This window comes from Apium graveolens, chromosome 4, assembly GCF_009905375.1.
Source record: "Apium graveolens cultivar Ventura chromosome 4, ASM990537v1, whole genome shotgun sequence".
In the NCBI taxonomy this organism is placed as follows: domain Eukaryota; kingdom Viridiplantae; phylum Streptophyta; class Magnoliopsida; order Apiales; family Apiaceae; genus Apium; species Apium graveolens.
In genome coordinates, this window is record NC_133650.1 from 225,361,957 (window position 1) to 225,383,042 (window position 21,086).

The 21,086-nt window shown below is 33.7% G+C and overlaps 1 protein-coding gene across 3 annotated transcripts; it reads right to left on the reverse strand.

Moving 5' to 3' along the window:
* Nucleotides 1-468: 468 nt before the first annotated feature.
* On the reverse strand, nt 469-15,299 carry LOC141720660 (topless-related protein 4-like). Of its 3 annotated transcripts, none has more exons than XM_074523198.1 (26): nt 15,085-15,299; nt 14,798-14,884; nt 14,342-14,521; nt 14,110-14,223; nt 13,842-14,000; nt 13,576-13,759; nt 13,360-13,474; nt 13,040-13,152; nt 12,544-12,718; nt 12,294-12,403; nt 12,116-12,185; nt 11,878-11,951; nt 11,695-11,790; nt 11,521-11,616; nt 11,150-11,277; nt 5,431-5,665; nt 5,178-5,342; nt 4,958-5,044; nt 4,531-4,677; nt 3,246-3,356; nt 3,000-3,179; nt 2,471-2,599; nt 2,283-2,378; nt 1,605-1,793; nt 1,170-1,336; nt 469-1,072 (listed from the first exon to the last, which is right to left on the reverse strand). In XM_074523198.1, exons 2-26 carry the CDS (start codon nt 14,875-14,877, stop codon nt 877-879), a joined length of 3,396 nt encoding a protein of 1,131 aa, XP_074379299.1. In that variant the 5' UTR covers nt 14,878-14,884; nt 15,085-15,299; the 3' UTR covers nt 469-876. The 3 variants fall into 3 exon arrangements, with proteins under 3 accessions (XP_074379299.1, XP_074379298.1, XP_074379297.1); XM_074523197.1 differs by having other exon boundaries at nt 12,544-12,715; nt 13,360-13,483; XM_074523196.1 differs by having other exon boundaries at nt 13,360-13,483.
* Between the last annotated feature and the right edge of the window lie 5,787 nt (nt 15,300-21,086).

A 21,086-nucleotide genomic window follows, 5' to 3' on the forward strand; every position in this document is an offset into this window, starting at 1 on the left:
ATTTTAATTATTAATACTTTTTTTCATATACTGCAAACCTTATGATTTTTTTTAATAAATTAGTGTCAATTAATAATTTGAATCTACATTATGTTTTATTTTTTATTTTTATCAATTTACTCTGGAAAAATTTATTTACAAAAGACAAAAATATGTATTCCATGGACACATTAGACCATATATTCGCTAATCAATATTGATCAAAATTAAGATCTGTCATGGTCCTTTATGTTCTCAACAAAATATTAATAAATCTGCATCCATTCATCATGATTATAAAAGCAATCTATAATCTTAATTAATAGAGTTGGAACTTGATCAATCTGGTTATTCTTAATTTGACAATTTGGGTATCATGATTTATTGTGTATATGTCTTAGGTAAATAATGTAAGGAATAAGATTTGACTAGCTAAATGTAAGTTTTGTACTATATTCTAAAAAATTGCATTTGACAAGAACCAAAACCGAAGAAAACTGCAGCTTAAACTTCCATGCCCTAAGAAAAAACACTAAATCTTTCTAGGCAACTGAACAGAGAGAACCACAACAAAATGATTCACACACACAAAACAAGCAATTAGTTCCTCAGCTCTCCTCTGTACTAAAAACTACCTCTTCAAAATTTACACCATGGACTGAACTTCAACAATCCTTATCACAGAAGAAGATAGCAATGTTCTTTTCATTCTAACCACTTCAAACTTGCAACTACACTAACTCTACAAGTCTAAGCTCAAGTTTCCTACACTGTGAAACTAAAGTTTTCAGCTTTCACCTCCAAGGAAAATCATGGAGAACACGGTGCAGAGCCACATGAAAGGGTTACATACACTCATGGCTCAGCTGAGTACGTAACCTGGTCTCCACAAGCAACTTACCTTTGGGGCTGATCTAAATTGGCTGTAACAGGTGCGGAACTAGGCCCGGCATTATTTTCTGGAGGTAACGTACCCCATTTTCCTTCTGATTCAAGAGGCTCAAGCATATAAACTCCACCATCAGTTAATCCTAATGCAAACTGAGTAGGTTCAGATGGGTGTGCCGCAATGACAAGTGGATACACTCTTAAACTGCAAATCGTTTATCAAATTGTCAGTAAGAAGGAAAGTTAAAGGTAAATTATAGGTCAAGTCAAAATCAACATCATCTTTAATAGAAGATACAGACCTTGGATTGGCGGGCAGGTATGATGCAGGATTGATTCGACATCGTAATCGCAGTGATGTAGCAGTGAGAACCCCAACACTTCCATCTTCAAAGCTCACATATATAGATTGGCTATCACAAGAATATGTGGCATGTGTAATTGGACCACTTGCTTCTCGTGGAACCCACTATGTGCAAGAAGAAGAAAATAAATGCTGTTAATCTAAAAACCTATGCCAAACAATAAGTTTTGACAACTGCAGAACCAACTACGAATTCCTGAAACAGATGACTATAATATTTGTCAACACAAATATGCTGTTGAATGTTGATGCAGCAAAACACATCACACAGCATGACATCCAACAAGATAGAAGTGCGGCAAACAATTTCAAAGATGCTGCAAGTGAAAAACACTCGATTTAAGTAATTATGACAAAAAGTAGAACACAATACCTGCTTAAGGCATTCGAGTTTAGGTGCTTCATATATTGCTATCTGTGTTTCATGGACTGCTATGAGATGGGTCTGATCCTGGTGAAATTGCACACGGGTATCAGCAAGAGGAGCTGCGGCCCGACCTGCTGGAATCTGCAACTGTCTACTGGTTTGTTTTTCCCATCCATCTGTGCTCCAAACACACAGCTGTACAACCAAAAAGCTATGATTGGCAGAACAAAAAATGTGCAACTTTTTCATAGGTGAAACTGGTTTGCCCTAGGTAGCATGTCTAGAGGTCCAAACTTTTAGTATAAGCTATTACAAAACCATATATACACAGCTTGAAAGAAAACCATAACCAGAAAGAGATATACAATTATTAGAACTTAATCCTTAAAGACCAAATTTTCAATAGATGCAAATGTTAGACAAATTTATGTCAATGAATCTTTACAAGGAAATAGACCTAAGAAATAGTATAATTAATTAAGGAGGAGTTTAGAACTATAAGACGAATTTACATGTGAACTTAATCTCTCCCAATAAAGCCAGCTATTGTAGAATGTAACAATGTACAGAGCATAAATAGATTTATGTATGATGAATCTTAATCACATAATTTAATTTATCAACAGACATTATTGTCGCAATCATTTGTGGTTCAAGATGTGAAGGACATGACTCCAATCTTACCTGAGAATCAGCTCCTGAAGATATGAGCACATTAAGAACATTAGAAAATGCAAGACCTGTAATTCTTTTATGATGTCCTTTTAGTTTTGTTTTGACCTGCAAAAAGAATGCAGTATATGAACACCACTAATTTATAGCTTATGTCACACCTTTACACTATTAAACAAGGTTTAAGTCTAAGGAACAACCTCATCAACCCGAACGTTGTATATTTGGATAGAAGAGTCCTCCATGCCTATTGCAATTATATTGTTGTCTTGCGGATGGAATGCTAGAAAAGATGCGGCGGGTGGAGGTGGCATGAATGTTGTCATCGTCTGCATTCACAACGACAAAGAAGTACAGACTGAGAAAATATAGTGTCGATACAAAAGTATTAAAAGTAATACATAATTTCCAGACGACAAATTCCTTTGATAACAAGTTAACTAATTGTAGAGGATAAATGGCTTTGAGATAAAATATTCTTTAAGAAGATGACCACAACTTAAGAAACCATACGTAGCAAGTCAAAAAATCGTAATAAATTTATAACATTTTCTTATGTCAACAAACTTGAAAATTATTAAATTCCCAGAAATAGGAGATTTATTTTATATAGTTATTGCTTCACAAATATTGGAATAATACTTTCCGTGAATATGTATGTATCGCTAGAAAACATCAATATTAGTAAAGCATGTAAATAGTATAATTTATAAGAGAAACAAAAAAGACCTTAAATGTCATCATGTTGAATAGAGAGATTTTCCCTCCAGAAGCTGACATGACATAAGAATCATTCTTAGACAATGCGAAGCATGGAACTGCATCCTCCGGATTTCTGTCGCTAATATCATTCGTCATCAAAATTCCACTTGTTGGCTGCCACAGTTGGGGTGCAATACTAGCAGTTGCCTATAAACAAAATAGTGATTGTAAGCTCATGTTTTCTTTTAAGTTTTAGTTCTGGCCAAGCAATACCTTTCCAGAAGTGTTTCGCTCATTTCTTTGCCACTTCCAAAGCTTGTGGACAGCATTTGCTGCTAGCGCCAATATAGCTGATCCTGAGTTTGTGTATATCAACCTTGAAACCTAAAATTTTAACACATAGAGGCAACCAAACGTTTGGAAAGGATCGTTATTAAAACCTTTAATATGCTCTTGCAGTCTATAATATGCATATTTAGATATAAGAATTTAGCAAGTTATGCTAACACACAGATGGAAGATTTTTGAAAAAGTTTTAAAGCATACAAGGGCTCAAATCATTAGGGCAGCGAGAGCAGCATGACCATTGATGGGGAAGAAGATATTTGCTGGTGCTAGCTTTCCACTGAATTTTATTAAGACTTAAACTTCTACAACAGGTCCAACAATAATATGAGTCTCTTACTACACTGGGCATGGAGTACATGGGTGCAACTGTCACATCAAAGATTATTAACATACCGATCACTAATAGCATACATTTTATAGCCGTTCAAGTAAAATAATATACTGATGGGTTTATAAATGTCAAAGGCATAGATCCATAGTCGTGATATTGTCCATCAATATACGCGAAATATATACACTTTTATACAAACTAACTGATGCCCTATGGGAAATGGAAGACAAATATAGACTGAAGTTACTAAATTTAATGTTAAGTGTGAGATTGGGATTATGATATGAATAGATGTATGCATAATAGATGAAGTATAGCTTGCAATACATATATTGTAGTAATGTAGAAAGTGATTGCAAAAAAAATTACTTCTGGTGGACACAAAGGAATTACTCACGAGAAAGGGATGCAACACAAAAGTCCTGAGCAACAGGCATCACTCATTATATAGATTTTAGCAAATCAATGAACTAATACAGAAGAGTCCACTGGTCATGTAACATTTTCAGATAAATGCAAAACTAATACTGAAGCTACCGCGGTTTCACTATGCATCCATTTAGGTAAGAAAAGTTTTATCCAGAATTTGGAATTTTTTTATCTATGAACCTGCATATATATCGTAATATTTTCAGTGCATCATCTTGAAGAACCTAAGGCGATCTCAAATAAAAGACTGAAGGTCAATCAACTAAAGTTGTAACCGGGTACCCAACACATGCATAAGGAGAGTGGGAGGTTGTCCGGTTGACAATGAAGCAAATCGGAAAAATGAAATTTTGTAATAAACAGTTAACAACCAACAGTTAAGCTTTCAAAAAAACACTAGAGTCATTCTCATTCAGTAACTTCACTTTTGCAACTGATTTGAACTCATACCCTCATTGCAGATATGTTATCAGGTAGCCTCAGAGAACGGCATTGTGATGGTTCGTTGATCTCAATCAGTTTCCAAGCTCTGGATTTATCGATAGATTCATCTGTTATTCTTGGTTTCACATCTGGCAAATTACGATTGTCACCATTCTGCCATCATGATTAAAAAAAATCAGTTATGAGGTCATATGTGTGGCAAATAGAAAGGTTACAAGCTGATTTTGTCTTAATTATTAATATATTCTCTTTACTAACAAAGAGAGTTCAGCTACAAAATTATAAGGCTTGAATTTGAAAATATTAATATTAATGATCACTAACATTACAAACAGAAGATTTACCACATTTCCTGTGATGTTGCAAAAGAAGGTAACAATTTAGGTGCTCCACAAATAATATCGTTCACTGTACTTAGATAGAAGATACTTACTAGTGCAGCCATGGGTGGCGTTGATGCAACTCTATCTACAAGATTCGCTGCAACAGTAGAAGCAGCAAAGGTGCCCATAGCAGGGGGCTGCAAATGTGTAAAAAAATTCTTCAGTTCAACGGTAATAACCTTTACCTTTCGACATAATATATTATAGAAGGAACAGAGATCTATAAAGGGTGTGATTTGAATGAAGACAAGGTATAAAATTGCCATGTACCTTTACAATGGATCCTTGGGCAATCCTAGGAGAATCAAATGAACGACTTTCAACAGTTCGCAGTAGCCTTATACCATCTGTATTTGCTAGAACTTTTATGCCATTCTCATTTGTAGAAACGGCCAGCAAGATTCCTTCCTTGTTGAATCGGATACATGGAGAAGCCTGAAGAGATATCAGAAACAAATACAATTACTTAAAAAAGGATTTGGGAGGAAAATTTAGTCAAATGCCCTCACCACAGAAATCTTACTTGTAAACCACCCTCCGCATCAGTGGTTGTCAATAGGTTAACATTGTCCATATCCCAAAATTTCACCATGTTCTCGTCACCAGCAGCCAAAAAACGATTTTTGGTAGTATCAAACTGGACAACACCTACAGATCGCTTCCCAAGCCCAATGTATGTACGTTTAACAGCTCCTTCGCTTTCATTCCATTCTACTATATATGAATCTCCTTCTTTATTAGTTCCACATGAGAACAACCTATGAGGAGCTCATTGTGTTAAAGATATACTTCAACTAATTATGATAATGTTAAATCTTGCTCAATTTAAGTAAATATTATCTACAGCATGCTTAGGAAGTTGGAATGTCCGACTTGGACAGTTACCTCACACAAAAACATATTCAAAATGATATAACATGGTTTGGTAGTTTTTTTTTGAATCATATATCTGAATTTTTTTTCAAGTAATTTAGACATTTTTATTCTAACAAAGAATAACATGAGCCATCTAATGATCTTCTCAACGTGTATTTTCAAAACTAATCTAATAATGGAATACCGGTAAAAGAAAAGCTGGGTATATTTTACAAACTTGAATAAATGGAAAAGGAAAATAAAATGGATATGGGGTGGGCGGTAATGTTACTATGATAAAAAAATATAAGCAAAGAACCCATCCACCACCCTAACCTTTTTTCATCTCTCTTTAAGGAAATCCTCTCCTCTCTATTGACAATTCTGCTCTTCAATCTTGTCTATTTGCTTGACATTGGTGGCTAGCTAGTATGGTAATAAAGAAAGGTACTTGATTGAATGAGTCTCTGTACTATTTTTTTAGTATATTTTTGGTATTTGGTCAGCCCCGACTTGTATCAGGTTAAGAAGATTTAAAAGCGCCCTTCTCTCTCTTCTCTCTATAAAAACGGAATGGTTTTAAATATAATGTTGCAAATGCTGAAGATGTTTGGAAATCTAGAGTGTTGAATTTATTAGGGACAGAACATGAACAATTATACTATGTATAACGACAATTTGAGCAAAAAGGGTCAAAAGTTCCCACTAGGTCCGACTAAATGGCATTAGGCAGGTATGAGATTCTTATTAAAAGAACTTCTAAACTCTGACCAAACAAAAATATGGCCACGAAAAGCAAAAAAAAAAAGAAGTCATCTCACTATCTTACAAATATGGCCAAAACCAGAACAAGAGTTCCTCTATATTATTTTTCTTTTACGTGTCATGTCCAACTAAATGGCATTAAGCTCTAAGAATGTTACAAAATGTCAGGAATTAGTAAGTTCCTGACCTAGTTTCTTACTATTTTTGGTGTTTTCTGATTAATAGAGTAGTACAACAGCTAGATAATGTGAAATGAGAGCAGAAATGTAGAGTTTAGACAGAGAAGAAAGAGATCAGAGAGATAGTAGAGAGACTTGAGAAAGAAGATAGGTTTAGAGAGAGAGAAATTCAGTTATAGAGAGAGAAAGTAGAGAGAGAAGGAGATGGTGGCAAATGCATTTTCCATATTATCATTCATATCCCAAATGAAGAGTTACACCTCAGTTTCTATACTAGTCACAGCTTGCACATTAACAGCACATGATAGAATGTCCTTTCTACCCTTATTAACACTACTCATCTTTCATACTGCTATACTACTGGTTTACAATCTATCATCCTGACATTCTTTCCCCCTTAGCAGCATTCTTGTCCTCAAGAATAGTAATCCCAGACTGCAACACCTGATTCTTGACTGGCTGTTCTTCATGTGCCCTGCTGAGAGCATCAGCCACTTGATTCTCCACCCCTTTCCAGTAAATGAAGGTATAATGATACTCCAACAGTTTACTTATCCACTTTTGTTGCAACAGATTGCCAACCTTCTGTTCTGTGAGATACTTCAGAGCCCAATGATCAGTTTTGATCAGAAAATGCTTATCCATGAGATAAGAAGCCCATTTTTTTACAGCTGTTACAACTGCCATTAGCTCCTTTTCATAGGTGGACATAGCTTGACCTCTAGGACCAAGAGCTTTACTAAAGTAAGCCACAGGATGACCCTCCAGAGTTAATACAGCACCTATTCCAGAGTTAGAAGCATCTGTTTCTACAGTGAATTCCTTGGAATAATCTGGTAATCTGAGTACAGGAGTGCTAGTCATGGCTTCTTTGAGAGCATTGAAAGCACATGTTGCTTCTGCAGACCACACAAAGTTGTCCTTTTGTAATAAATACATGTTGCTTCTGCAGACCACACAAAGTTGTCCTTTTGTAATAAATTGGTCAGAGGCTTAGCAATCAGCCCATAATTTCTAACAAACTTCCTGTAATATCCACTTAAACCCAATAATCCTCTCAGAGCTTTGATGTTCTGAGGAACAGGCCAAGAAAGCATATCCTCAATCTTACCTTTTTCCACAGATACTCCCTCTTGGTTATGACATGACCAAGATAGGTCACTTGAGTTTTCATAAACTCACATTTAGACTGCTTAGCAAACAATTGATGTTCCCTCATCAATGTAAACACATGCCTTAGCTGTTGAATGTGTTCCTTTGCACTCTTGGAGTAAATCAGGATATCATCAAAGAACACTAGTGTAAATTTCCTCAAATATGGTGCAAAAACCTGATTCATCAAATGTTGAAAAGTTGCAGGAGCATTTGTCAGCCCAAAAGGCATGACTATGAATTCATAGTGTCCCAAATGAGTCCTAAATGCAGTCTTTTCTATATCTCCCTCCTTCATTCTTACTTGGTGATAGCCTGCTCTTAGATCTAATTTTGTAAAGAATTTAGATCCACTTAATTCATCCAGGAGTTCATCAATCAGAGGAATTGGGAATTTATTCTTAATTGTTAGTGAATTCAGCTTCCTATAATCAATGCAGAATCTCCAAGTTCCATCTTTTTTCTTAACCAACAAAATAGGAGAGGCAAAAGGAGAACAACTAGGCCTAATTACCCCAGATTCCAGCATTTCAGAAACCAACTTCTCAATTTCATTTTTTTGATCATAAGAGTTACTGTAGGGCCTGATAGAAAAAGGTTGAGAGCCTTCTTTCAGCTCAATGCTATGTTCTATCTGCCTGTGAGGAGGTAGCCCACTTGGAGGCTTGAATAGATCCTCATATTCTGCTAACAGTTCCTGTAACTCCTTATTGCGTCCATTGTCAACTTGTGATTCTTCTATAGAGCTTACAATTCCTGGTGGCTGCCCTATCTCATTTACCAGGTATAAAAATCCATGACCTTGCCTTTGGCAGCTTCTAACAAAGGCCTTGGCTGTCATTTGTTGAATTCTTGGCTTAAATAGCTGAGAATTCCCCTGTAACTTTATCACTTTCCCTTTATTCTGAAACTGCAGAGTAAGTTTTTTATAATCAAAAGTAACAAGCACTAGAGAACCCAGCCAATCCACTCCTAAAACTAAATCATAACCTCCCATTGGCAAGGTTCTGACTGGAAATGAAAACTCATGCTCTCCCACCTTCCAAGTAAAATCACCACACTCATACTGACTCAATAACTGGTTCCCATTAGCTACCTGTACCTTCATAGCTGGGTTTTTTAACCAATTCACGCTTTAATTTACCCCTCTTTCCTGTTAGTGTTATTGTCTTATTGTTATGGAACCCTTCTATAGCATGTATAGACACTTCCATCTGATCTTTATCTTCCTTATACCCCGTCTCCACAGCCCTTCCAGGGTTGCTTTTAACTTCTTATTGGTAGTCTCTGGCTGGTTCATCTCATCTTCCCTTCCCTCCTGGATCATGAAGTAACAAGGTTGAATACAGTGGTGATTCAGCCCCTCTTTATCCTTACAATAAGTACAATAACCTTCATTGATTCTTTCCAACAATTGTTGACCGGTTATCTTGATCACTTCTGTTGTTGAAGGGTTAGGACTAGGTATTTCTTGAATGTCAGCCAATTGGGCAGGTTTTGGGTTCTCTCCAGAACCTTCAGCCAGCATGACTTCCTTGTTGATCTTCTTGGACGCTCCTTCAGAAGTTTCATATTGCCTAGCTTGCCTGTAAGCTTGTTCCACAGTAGTAGGTGCCAAAAGTTTCAATGTTCCCTTGATTTTCTCTTGTAAACCCCCAACAAAGCACTCCACAAAATACCTTTCAGTCAATTCCGACATCTTTCCTTTCAATTGCTCTTGATATCTCTCAATGTGATCAAAGTATAATTCCACTGTAGATGTCTGTTGTAGGAACTTAAACTTCTCATAAATCAATTCTTGTTCTCTGAATCCAAACCTAGCTGTAAGGTGCTTGCAAAATTCAGTCCACTCCATACTTGATTTTCCAACTGTATAAGTCTGAAACCATTTCCTAGCTGAGCCTTGCAAGTGCATTCCAGCCACTGCTACTCTCTTGGTTTCTCTTATAGAGAAATACTGCTCACAGCCTTGTATCCATTCTGAAACTCCTGATTTCTCCTCAAACTTAGGAAATGTGAGTTTAATATGAGATAATGTGTCACCAATTCCATTCTCAGTTTTCTCCGCATTAGTTCCCACTCTTTTTGCTTTCCTAGCAGCTTTTCTCTTGATCAACATCTCTATTTTCTGAGCAGCTATGCTAATAATCTTCTCTATTTCCTTAAACCTTCTATCAAACTTCTCCTTGTAACATATGAACTGTTGCTCCAATTCCTGCATCATTTCATCCATATGTGGTTCCTCGTTTTCTATCATCTCCATACCTTCTTATGTTTTACTTTTCTCACTGAGACAAAAACTCAAACACCTGATAGGCACTCAATTTATACTCTTTGAATTAACTTGTCAATGGATCACTGCAACTTCTACTCAAACTTCCTTCAGTTCACTTGACCCACAGTATAGTGACTAAATCCACCAGATATATAAGCTACACTAATTCGTTTGTGATTTTCTACTTATGAAAAACAGTAAACAACTAAATCTGAAGACGAGCTATCTTCAACTAGAATTTACTCTACAATCACTTTAACAGCTTCAGAAATCCTAGATCTAGATCAAACAGCAAGGAATCAGAGTACCTGACCTGTTTTAGTACTCATTTCTCAAGTACAGCTGAGATTGCAATGATTCTTCAACCGCTCGACTCGTTTTTATCAGCACAACACTGGTGAAGCAATGGATGATCGAAAAAAATGAGCTCTGATACCAATTTGTCAGGAATTAGTAAGTTCTTGACCTAGTTTCTTACTATTTTTGGTGTTTTCTGATTAATAGAGTAGTACAACAGCTAGATAATGTGAAATGAGAGCAGAAATGTAGAGTTTAGGCAGAGAAGAAAGAGATCAGAGAGAGATCAGAGAGATAGTAGAGAGACTTGAAAAAGAAGATAGGTTTAGAGAGAGAGAAATTCAGTTATAGAGAGAGAAAGTAGAGAGAGAAGGAGATGGTGGCAAATGCCTTTTCCATATTATCATTCATATCCCAAATGAAGAGTTACACCTCAGTTTATATACTAGTCACAACTTGCACGTTAAACAGCACATGATAGAATATCCTTTCTACCCTTATTAACACTACTCATCTTTTATACTGCTATACTACTGGTTTACAATCTATCATCCTGACACAAAAAAACAGACTTTTAAGTCTACGAATAACATATGGCTATGAAGAGAGATAATGAATTAATGAAGTAGACAAACATATTATTGTCTTCTGACCATGACTCATTTTCCGCCAGTTCCTAACAGAATAATCATGTCAACTGAAAAATATATAAATCAGACCTTGTTCCATCAGCACTGTAAGCCAAAGCTGTGGATGAATGACCTGGTGCATCATAGTCAACTCTTGAACCCACGTTGTCATACAACCATGCCTTTATCTTTCCGTCAGTTGCAGTTGAAAATATAAACTGTAAAATGTGAAAGAGTATGAACAAAAATCAATTATATTCGTAGAAAGCAACTATCTCTACCAATTATGCAAATATCATTCTCATGTTGGTCAAAGAAAAGTTAGACCTGAAATTTTAATATATTTCTATGTTAACGACGAGGTAACTTCACAATACATATTAAAGATGAGGAACTAAGACTTGTGAGTAATAATAAACCCATGTTCTTGTAAATGGTCTGAAATAATGCATTGTTTCTACCTGAATGTTTTCCTTGTAATGTGGGCAGACAGAGTATACTGGAGCTTCGTGGCCCTCAAAGGCATATTGTTTGGCCCCTGTGTTGGCATCCCACACCTGTAGAAACCCTTAACATATAAGAGAGAAACCCACAATAGCCATGTCTAAAAGAGAAACAAGATGATGAAAACAAACCTTAATCAACCGGTCTTCCCCACAAGTAACAATGCAGAGTTGTTTATTTGGAAAGCAGAAAGCAAGATCATTTACACTGCCAACATGAGCCTCAATCTGGATGGTATAGAAAAATATCAGTGTGAAGATTAGTATACAACAAAAGATGCTAATATTCATACAGGTTCCAGAGCAAGGACAAACCTCTAACTTATCTTGTAGGTTGTCACCACCATGGTAGGCGTACAAATGGATAATGTGCTTGGAGTATGCAACACCTGAAGCAATTAAATATAGATCTCAGACTAGAAACACAATTTCTATTTGTGCTGTGGACATAATGTCTCATGCGCAACAAACTGTGAATATACTGTCTGATCAATCACAGACATAACAATATAACATAGACTGCGTAACTTATAAATATAATATAGTGGCATACCACAAAGTGTGCCATCAGGACTCCAAATCACACGATTAACTGATGCATTATAGTCATTTGCTAGAGATGCCTGAAACATTAGTGTTGGCCCTTGTGAGCACTAACAACATAATTTTATGTTGGATAAAAGCGAAGAGTGCACTAGGTATAATTAAGATATTACATAATTTAAACCAACCTGCAATGGCATTGAACATGACCCAAGTTCCCAAACCTTAAAATTTCTCTGAGCAAGCTTTTCACGAGTTCCTAATTCCCACAACATTACCTCTCCCGTGCTGGTTCCAACTATATTGTTAACACTTATCAATATATGCAGCCATAATAAATGAAATATAACTCAACATTATCAATTGATTATAAATCTACTGGTAATGCAAAATAGTAAAATACTAAAAAACAATTAGTGTGAGTCAGTAGGTACTAACCAAGAAGTAGAATTTGTTGTACCGGATGAAAATCCATACTCTTGACTGCTGAACCTTGACTGAGAGTCATAACAACAGCCTTCGGCAAATCATCAGTTGAAAATGAACTCTGACCATGATTCTGACTCGGGTACCCAACAGGTAATATATTGACAGGTAGATTATTGCTAGCCTGCTAAATAGAGAATATTAAAAACTATCTAAGATTTTTTTATCTAGTAAGCTTGGTTCTAATTTTGCATGAAGAAGTTGTTCCTAGTCCACTACCACAATAACTTGATCAAAAAATACAGGAATGTATAACTTGCAGCGGAGGAAACAAAATGATGAATACATACATCAAAAAGGCCCGGACGAAAAATGAAAGAAAGGTATGAAACATTAAGCAATACGAACATAAATCTACTTATAACAAGAAAACACCTACAACCAACAAACTTTGGTTGTGCAAAAATGAGTGCAAGTACTAAAAAGTTATATGAATAGTATGGTGTACATCGTCTGATAATCCAAAAGGTCTTGATCTCTTCAATACATGTTCAGAATCAGCCGTCTGATAGTCAATGGCCGGATTGTTACTAGGAGGAGTCCTTGGCCTCTTCAACAAAGCTGTTACAGGAGTAACACTTTTATAAAAATGAATATAAAGTTATGAGGGAAATCAGATCAAAAAGGAAATAAACAAACTGTATCAGGAAAATACTTCTTAAACATTTTTTTTACCCCAAAATTTTTCTTTACTCAAATATGATAGTAAGGTACTACAAACCACTACACAGTCCACACTCAGTTATTGAAAGCAGTAGAGCTAAATACCTGCATTATTAGATGAATTGAAACCAATGGGACCAGCTGAAGCAGATGCATGGGCTGCTGGGGCTGGATTTGACATCCAGCCGGCAAGAGATGTCGGCAAAGGACCTTGAGCTGGCTGAAATGGCTTGCGCAACAAAAACAAATGGCAATTATGATAGTTCTAAAATCCAGATGTCACAATATGAGAAAGAATGCATATTCTTTAATATGCCTTACCCCGTGAGCACCCAGAGGTGGAAATCCTGCTGGTTTTGGTAGCCCGCCCATCAGAGCATTTGTCACAGGTGATGGAGCCCTTGCACCATTTGCTTGCGATTGTCCACATGAATGGTCTATAAATAGGGTCTTGATGTCGGGATTAGGTTTTGGATTCTTACAGAGCTGATGCTGCCAGTTTAAACTGAAACACAACAAAGCATTATATAAATACAACATCTTTTCAAGAGAAACTGGTATTACAAATTTAATATTATTAACCTTACCTCTGGTTAATTAGTGTCCGCAATCTAGAATTTCTTAAAGTAGGGAAATTTAATTTATCGCGAAATAGAGGGTTTGCTTCAATTAACTTTTTGAGTTCAGCAAGCATTACACCCCTTGCAGACTTGGTGTCTCCATATTTTGATAGCTGCTCATTATCTCTGCATATTTGTAAATGTGAACAATTGACATAATAAATAAATAACAATCAGTACACTGGTAAATTCGATAATAATAGAAAATATACTAATATCCAGAATAATTATGAACCTGAAATTCTCTAAAGTCAATAGCTGTGTTATCTCCTTGAATAGATCTTCATTGAATGCTGAGAACACTTTCAAGTCCTTCACTAATATGTCTACAGCTTTGGCACGATCCTTTCTACAATTTTAGGATGAACACCAGGATAAATAAAATTGGTATCCACATGATAAATAACATGTAAAAAATAAAGAATAAAAAATACAAACACATTCATATCCATGAGGAAGGTACATACTTATCTAGAGCTTCTAGGTATTTCTGCTTTCGAATTTCGAAGAAGATTTTCATTGAATATCTATTATCATCAACCTTAGTGAATCCAGATAAATATTTTTCCACCTCGTCCCATTCCCCATTTGTCACCATTTCCTCGAAATGCCTCATATTGAAGTAGAATCCTGATTCTTGCTCCAATCTTCACAGCATAATTGAACAACAAAAAATTAAAATCTTCACCATATGATTGACCAACAAAATAACGCATGTTAAAAAAAACAAAACAAAACACTAACTACTGATACAGACAGATAATTAGCTAAACAACTCCAGTCTCTATGTCAAGATCTAGCAAAATCTAGCTAATCACCCCTTTCGTAAATAATTAATTAACAAAATAGGAAACATAATTTAAATAAAACATAACATAAAAATGCACAGGCACACATATCTACACAAATTAATGAATCCATACCTGTGTACAGCATCTTTGAATTTCTCTTCATCCAGAAACTGAAGTATAAGGAACACGAGTTCTCGACTCAAAGACGACATTTGGAAACTGCAAATAAGAAGATCTAAACAATCAGGATCCAATAAACACATGAATTACACAAATCTCCATCAACAAGACCTAATTAAACACATATCTCCTTAAATTCTAAACAACAAAAAATCAATCACATACAAACATAATTAACACATATATACACACATACAGATATCATCATCAATTTAAAGATTATAATTGAAAGCACCTACCTTAATCAGATGGTCTAGATAGATAGATGTTTGTATGTATCCGTCACAAAACAGATCGATAGGGTTTTGGTACTTTCTCTCTGTAGAGAGAGATACGAGCAGAGAGAGAGAGAGGGAGTTGTTGCTTCTCTCTCCGCTTCTCGTTCTTCTAGGGATTGTGAAGAGGAGAGAGGGCAGTATCAGACAAAATATTTACTAGAACTATACATACATACGAGAGCGAGAGGCTTACAAAAAAACGAGTTAATGTTTAATTATAAGCTATTGTGCTTATGATAAGATAAGCTAATTGGCATACTGATAAGCTAAACTACTTATAAAGTGATAAGTTAATTTGATTTTCACGAATTTATATCCGGCAAGATTTGCGGGGTTTTCGAAGAGAAGTTACGGTCTTACAAACGAGGGGATGTTACCATGTGCGCATCCGTAGGATAAGATATTATGGTACGTCATCTTTTATTCTTACGTAGTGGAGCCTCCTAGGCTTATAGCTCTAGCTTTTCTCACGATCTGGGATCCGTTGGTTAAATCTTAAAATCGAACACATTTATTAAATCTGATATTCGAGATAGAAGATCTTAAAGTCTGATATGATCTTATTTCCTTTTATAAAATATATTGATACCGGTGCGATGTACGGTTCTTAATTAATATTTATTAGCCTATAACCCATGTGATACACATAATAATTATATAATTATTATTTTATAAAATATAATAGTTATTTATTATTGAGAGTAATGAAGTTAAAATATTTACGTATTATTTTGTTTGTATTGAATGATTCAAAATTTAGATAGCTAAAATTTTAAATTTAGAGATAAGAAAGAAGTTGAGTGCGATTAAAAATCAAGTTGAATAATAATTTATAGAGTCGGTTGTTATATCATATACATGATTTAACTTTTTTAACTAAATAATATTTGTTGGATAATAATTTATAGAGTTGGTAGTTATAACATACGTTTTAGTAAGGTGTTAACCGACCGACCTAATGAAACCATGTTTCGCTTATAATAGTATAGTATAGATATATTTTTAGTTTTATTTTTATAATTTTATTAAATTTCTATATAAATAATTAAAATACTAAATAATGATTATATAATTATAATTTCATTGTGTATAATTTCAAGTTAAGTTCAAATTATATAAATAGTAAATAATTGATGAGATCTTATTCATACATAATAGTGTAAATGTTTGTTGTTGGTGAGTGAGTTTCGAATCTCAAAAATTATATATATTTTTATAAATAATATAAATGTTTGTTAATGGTATTCGAACTTGAGAACTTATATGTATTTTTATAAATAATAATATAAATATTTGTTGTTGACGGGATTCGAACATGAGAACTTGTGGAGTGTATTTTTTTAGTATTTGGATGTAACATCTCTCGTTATTTGATAAAGAATATTTGACGATCGTGATGTAAATGGATAACCAAAATGAGGGATTAACCAAATTACAAATTATACACATTCTGGTTATTATAGTATATATACTAGCCTAAAATCTGTGGGATGCACAGATTATTTTTAATATTACATAATTTATTTGATTTTAATTTGAAGTAAAAATTTTAAGTTATGAAACTTATTTATTTGAAATTTTAATAATATGATTTAATAATACTTATTAATATACACATAGGTGTATAATTTAGTGATATTACAGTTTTAAAAATAGATTAATGATTGAAATTTATATTTTTATTGATAGTTATAAGCGCGTTTACGAAAAATTATTATATTTAATTTAAAAGTAAATTTTAGATAAGATCAATAGTATACGAATTGCATTAGTCTGTTCACCGATCAAATCCAACTAACTATATTCACATTTATGTTAGTTTAATATGTTAAAACCCAAATCAATATGAAATTTTTATCTATCAATGACAAAAACTTTATGTTAGCTTGAGACCCGTTATATTAACCAAATCCAGCTAATTATATTTATTATTATTATTAGCCCGGGGTGATTATTATTTTATTTTATACCGAATTGATAATATGTATTACTCTCTCCGTCCCAATTTACCTGTCGAGTTTGACTTTTTGTGGTCAAATTGGCCCAATTTTGACCAAAAATTTTATATAATATTTAATCAAAAAAATTTGTAAAAACTATATCATTAGAAAGTACATGTAATCTATTTTAATATGTATTTTCAGTTTTTTAAAATAATAAAAGATTAATGTTTAATTTACGATCAAAGTTGAGTCAATTTGACCACAAAAGTCAAACATAACAAATAAATTGGGACAGAGGGAGTATTTTGTTTTAGTTTGATGACAATATATCGACCCCACAAATTTTTTATTTTTTTTCTATTTTGTTTATGTAATTGAATTGTAAGATAATGCTTACTTTAAGTATATTTGTCTTTACATTAATAATAAAAATTATATAAAACAAACATTTTTTATTATGGACCCGTAAAAAAAAATATCTGCGACAGTTACCTGGTTAGATGTAGAGATGATTTTGACTTTTGCATTGTTTTAAGAAGAGAGAGGTTTTGCATTATGAGATGAGATTGTTATTGTTGTCGAGGAATAGGGATGATGATGCTAAGTTATTCTTGTAAAGCAGATAATAATTTATTGATTGCTAAAGTCAAGGAGCTTAACAAAGTCTTTAAGTAAAATAATAATTAAATAAAATAAACAATTAAGTAGCTAAAAATGTAATTTATTAGTTATTAGTGATTATAATATTATTATTCTATTTTATTAAATAAACTTGCCTATGATATTTAGAGAAGTTGTTTTAATTGAGAGAAATAAAAAGGTAACATGTTATAGTTGAAAACGACTTTTATTTTTTTTTCTATTATAATTCGATAATTGAGAGGAATAAAAAAGGTAACGTGTTATAGTTGAAAACGATTTTTATTTCTTTTTCTATTATAATTCGATTACTAAGGCTAATAAAACTTTTAAGTAAAATAAGGGTAATTCAGTAAATTTAGCGTGTACAAAAAAACAGCTACCGTACCAAAACTTTCAATATTTCGTCTTTTATATAATAGTAATATATATATATACACACTAGCTTATAGCCCGTGCGATGCACGGGTCTTGATTGATATTTATATATTTTCATTTTAGTTTTATATAATTTTATTAAAATTCTACATAAATAATTAAATACTAAATAATGATTGTATAATTATAATTTCTTTGTGTATAGTTTCAATTTAAGTTCAAATAGTATAAATAGTATATGATTGATGAGATCTTATTCATAATTAATAATGTAAATGTTTGTTGTTGATGAGATTTAAATCTGAAAACATATATGTATCTTTATAAATAATAATATAATTGTTTGTTGTTAATGAGATTCGAACCTGAGAACTTATATGTATGTTAGAAATAATTGATGATATCTGGACAGAAACTATCATAAGTTCTTATCAGGATTTATATCAGTATTTACTGAAGAGTGAAGTCATCAGTACTTATATCAGTACTTGATGATCAGCAAATGATGTCATCAGGATTTGTCACTTCAGTAGCTATTCAAGGAGGAAAAAGGAAAGCAGGAATTTAAGGCGGCGAAGGATTTTATCTCAGAAGCAATCATACATGGATATGTAATAGGTTTTCTTATTGTAATGGAATAGGATTCTTTATTGATTGTGTAACTGTGCTCTGTATAAAGCACATATTAGGTTCATGCTATAAGTATTGCGAACATTGTTATATCATTCGCATAACCTAGCAGCTTTCAAGGATATTTTTCATCCTTTTGAGAGAGTACGTTTGTAATCAGTTTTTATCTGATAATATATGAACTGTTGATTATGTTGAAACTTTGTCGAATTATCTACATAAACTGTATTCACCCCCCTCTATAGTTGATTATGGACCTAACAATGTATCTTTATAAATAATAATATAAATATTTATAATTGACGGGATTCGAACCTGAGAACTTATGGAGTGTATTTTTTTTAGTATTTGGATCTAACAGCTCTGATTATTTGATGAAGAAGATCCGACGATCATGATGAAAAAGGATAACCAAAATGAGGGTTAACTATAACAACCATATATTTTTATTATTATTTAAATATGTAATTATGGAATAAATAATTAAATAAAATATTTGTGTGGGTTCAGTCAGTGGGTTATTACTCTGTTACTATGTGTATGTGATTACTAGTGTATGGAATTAAATTGCGTGGTTAATTAAGGAATTGTATGATTTTGTACCGTTGTTAGAAATGGTATTACTGCAGTTTTATTTCCATAAATACTTGGATTGTCTCTAAAATTGTTTTTATGACTTTATAATTTCAATAATTATTTTTAGGACTTTATAAAATTGAGAAATCAATATTTCATTAATTATTTAATTTTAAATGATTTTCTGAGTGTGTTTAATGGTAAAATCCATATTTAATTATGGAAATCTTCCAAAATTATGAAACTTATATTTTATTAAGTTCGTATTATTCTGAGAATTTTAAAATTATTTTGGGAATTTTCAGGATTAATTTCACCCGCGATTTATTTCATTAATTGTTAAAAAGCGGGTACTAGTTGTGTTTTAGAAATCGTTTAAAAATTTCAAAATTTATGTTCTTATAAACTTCGGGATATTTATAACATTTTTAAAACTAGTTTGTTAAATTTTTGGATTATTATCGTTCACACATTATTCGTTAAATTTCAGAAGTGAGATAATTCTGCGGCCCAAATAAGAGGAGGGACACGTGTATAACCCCCATCATTTCATTTTATGCGTGTCTTCTACTAATTGGAAGAAAAATATACATGTATATCTAACAAAAACACAATCACAACATCGGGTTACAATCTCTCAATTGCTAAATCTCTTCTCTCTCCATCTCTGATTTCTCCTGTGATTCTCTACATCTCTTTATCTCCTCTTGCCTCTTTGTGCTCTGCCCCTTCCTCTCGGTGATTCTGGCCACCGGAGTCCTGTTGTTTCCGGTTTCTTGGTCGCTGTTTTCTTCCTCTCGGTGACATCGCCGCCTTGATTCAGTTTTGGTGGCAGTATCTATACATGCACGCGCGTGTGTATGTATGCATCGTGTGTGTGTTGCCGCTGTTGAACTGCTAAGGTGAGGCTGTGGATCGATTCTGGTGTTCCGCCGTTGTATTTCTGTGTGTATTTTCTGTGTAATTGTTCCGGTCTGTGGTTGTTTCAGTTTTGGGATGGTTCTGGTGGCGCGAGAATTACACGCGCGGCTGTGTGTTTGTGCGCAGTTTGTGTGCAGGGAACTTAATATTTTATTAATTTTTAATTCTGTTTTATGTAGGTATTAAATGAATAATATTCGTGATTAAATGTACTTACCGTGCGGGAATTTGATTTGATTATCGGTGAAATTTATTCGGACACCCGAATAATTTCGGGCACCAATAAATTTTGCCGCCGTCCGCGATGAATTAATACGAGCGGACTGTGGACGATGATGATGTATATCTGAGTCCTAATATTTTAAAATAAATAAATATAAAATACGAATAAAAATATAAGATGTAAATAAGTATATTTAATTGGTATTGGTGAATTTGTGAATTGACTTGTTGACTGGAAGTGGTGGTTGGGAATTGAATTGTAGTTGGCTTGGATTTGGTTGTGATTGATTTGACGTCGAGTTGTTCAACAGGTTAGTCCGATAAATAAAGGAGGTGCTGTCCAATTTCCGAGAAATCAAACTACGGAGATACGGGAGCGTATCCAGCAATTATCGGGCCGTCGAACGAGTATATATATATATGTGTGTGTGTGTGTTGTATATGAAATTTGATTGTATGTGGTGGCGAACTGTTTTGCCAAAAAGAAATAACCCTAATTTTTTGCAAAATGACGAGTATATGTATTTTTCCGAAAACGAACACCGAACCTATTTTTCATGAATATGAACCCTAATTGTTGTGTGTATTATTATAATATGTGTAATTACGAGTCGGGATTTGATGTTGAATGGGTAGATGTGTTATTGAGGATAT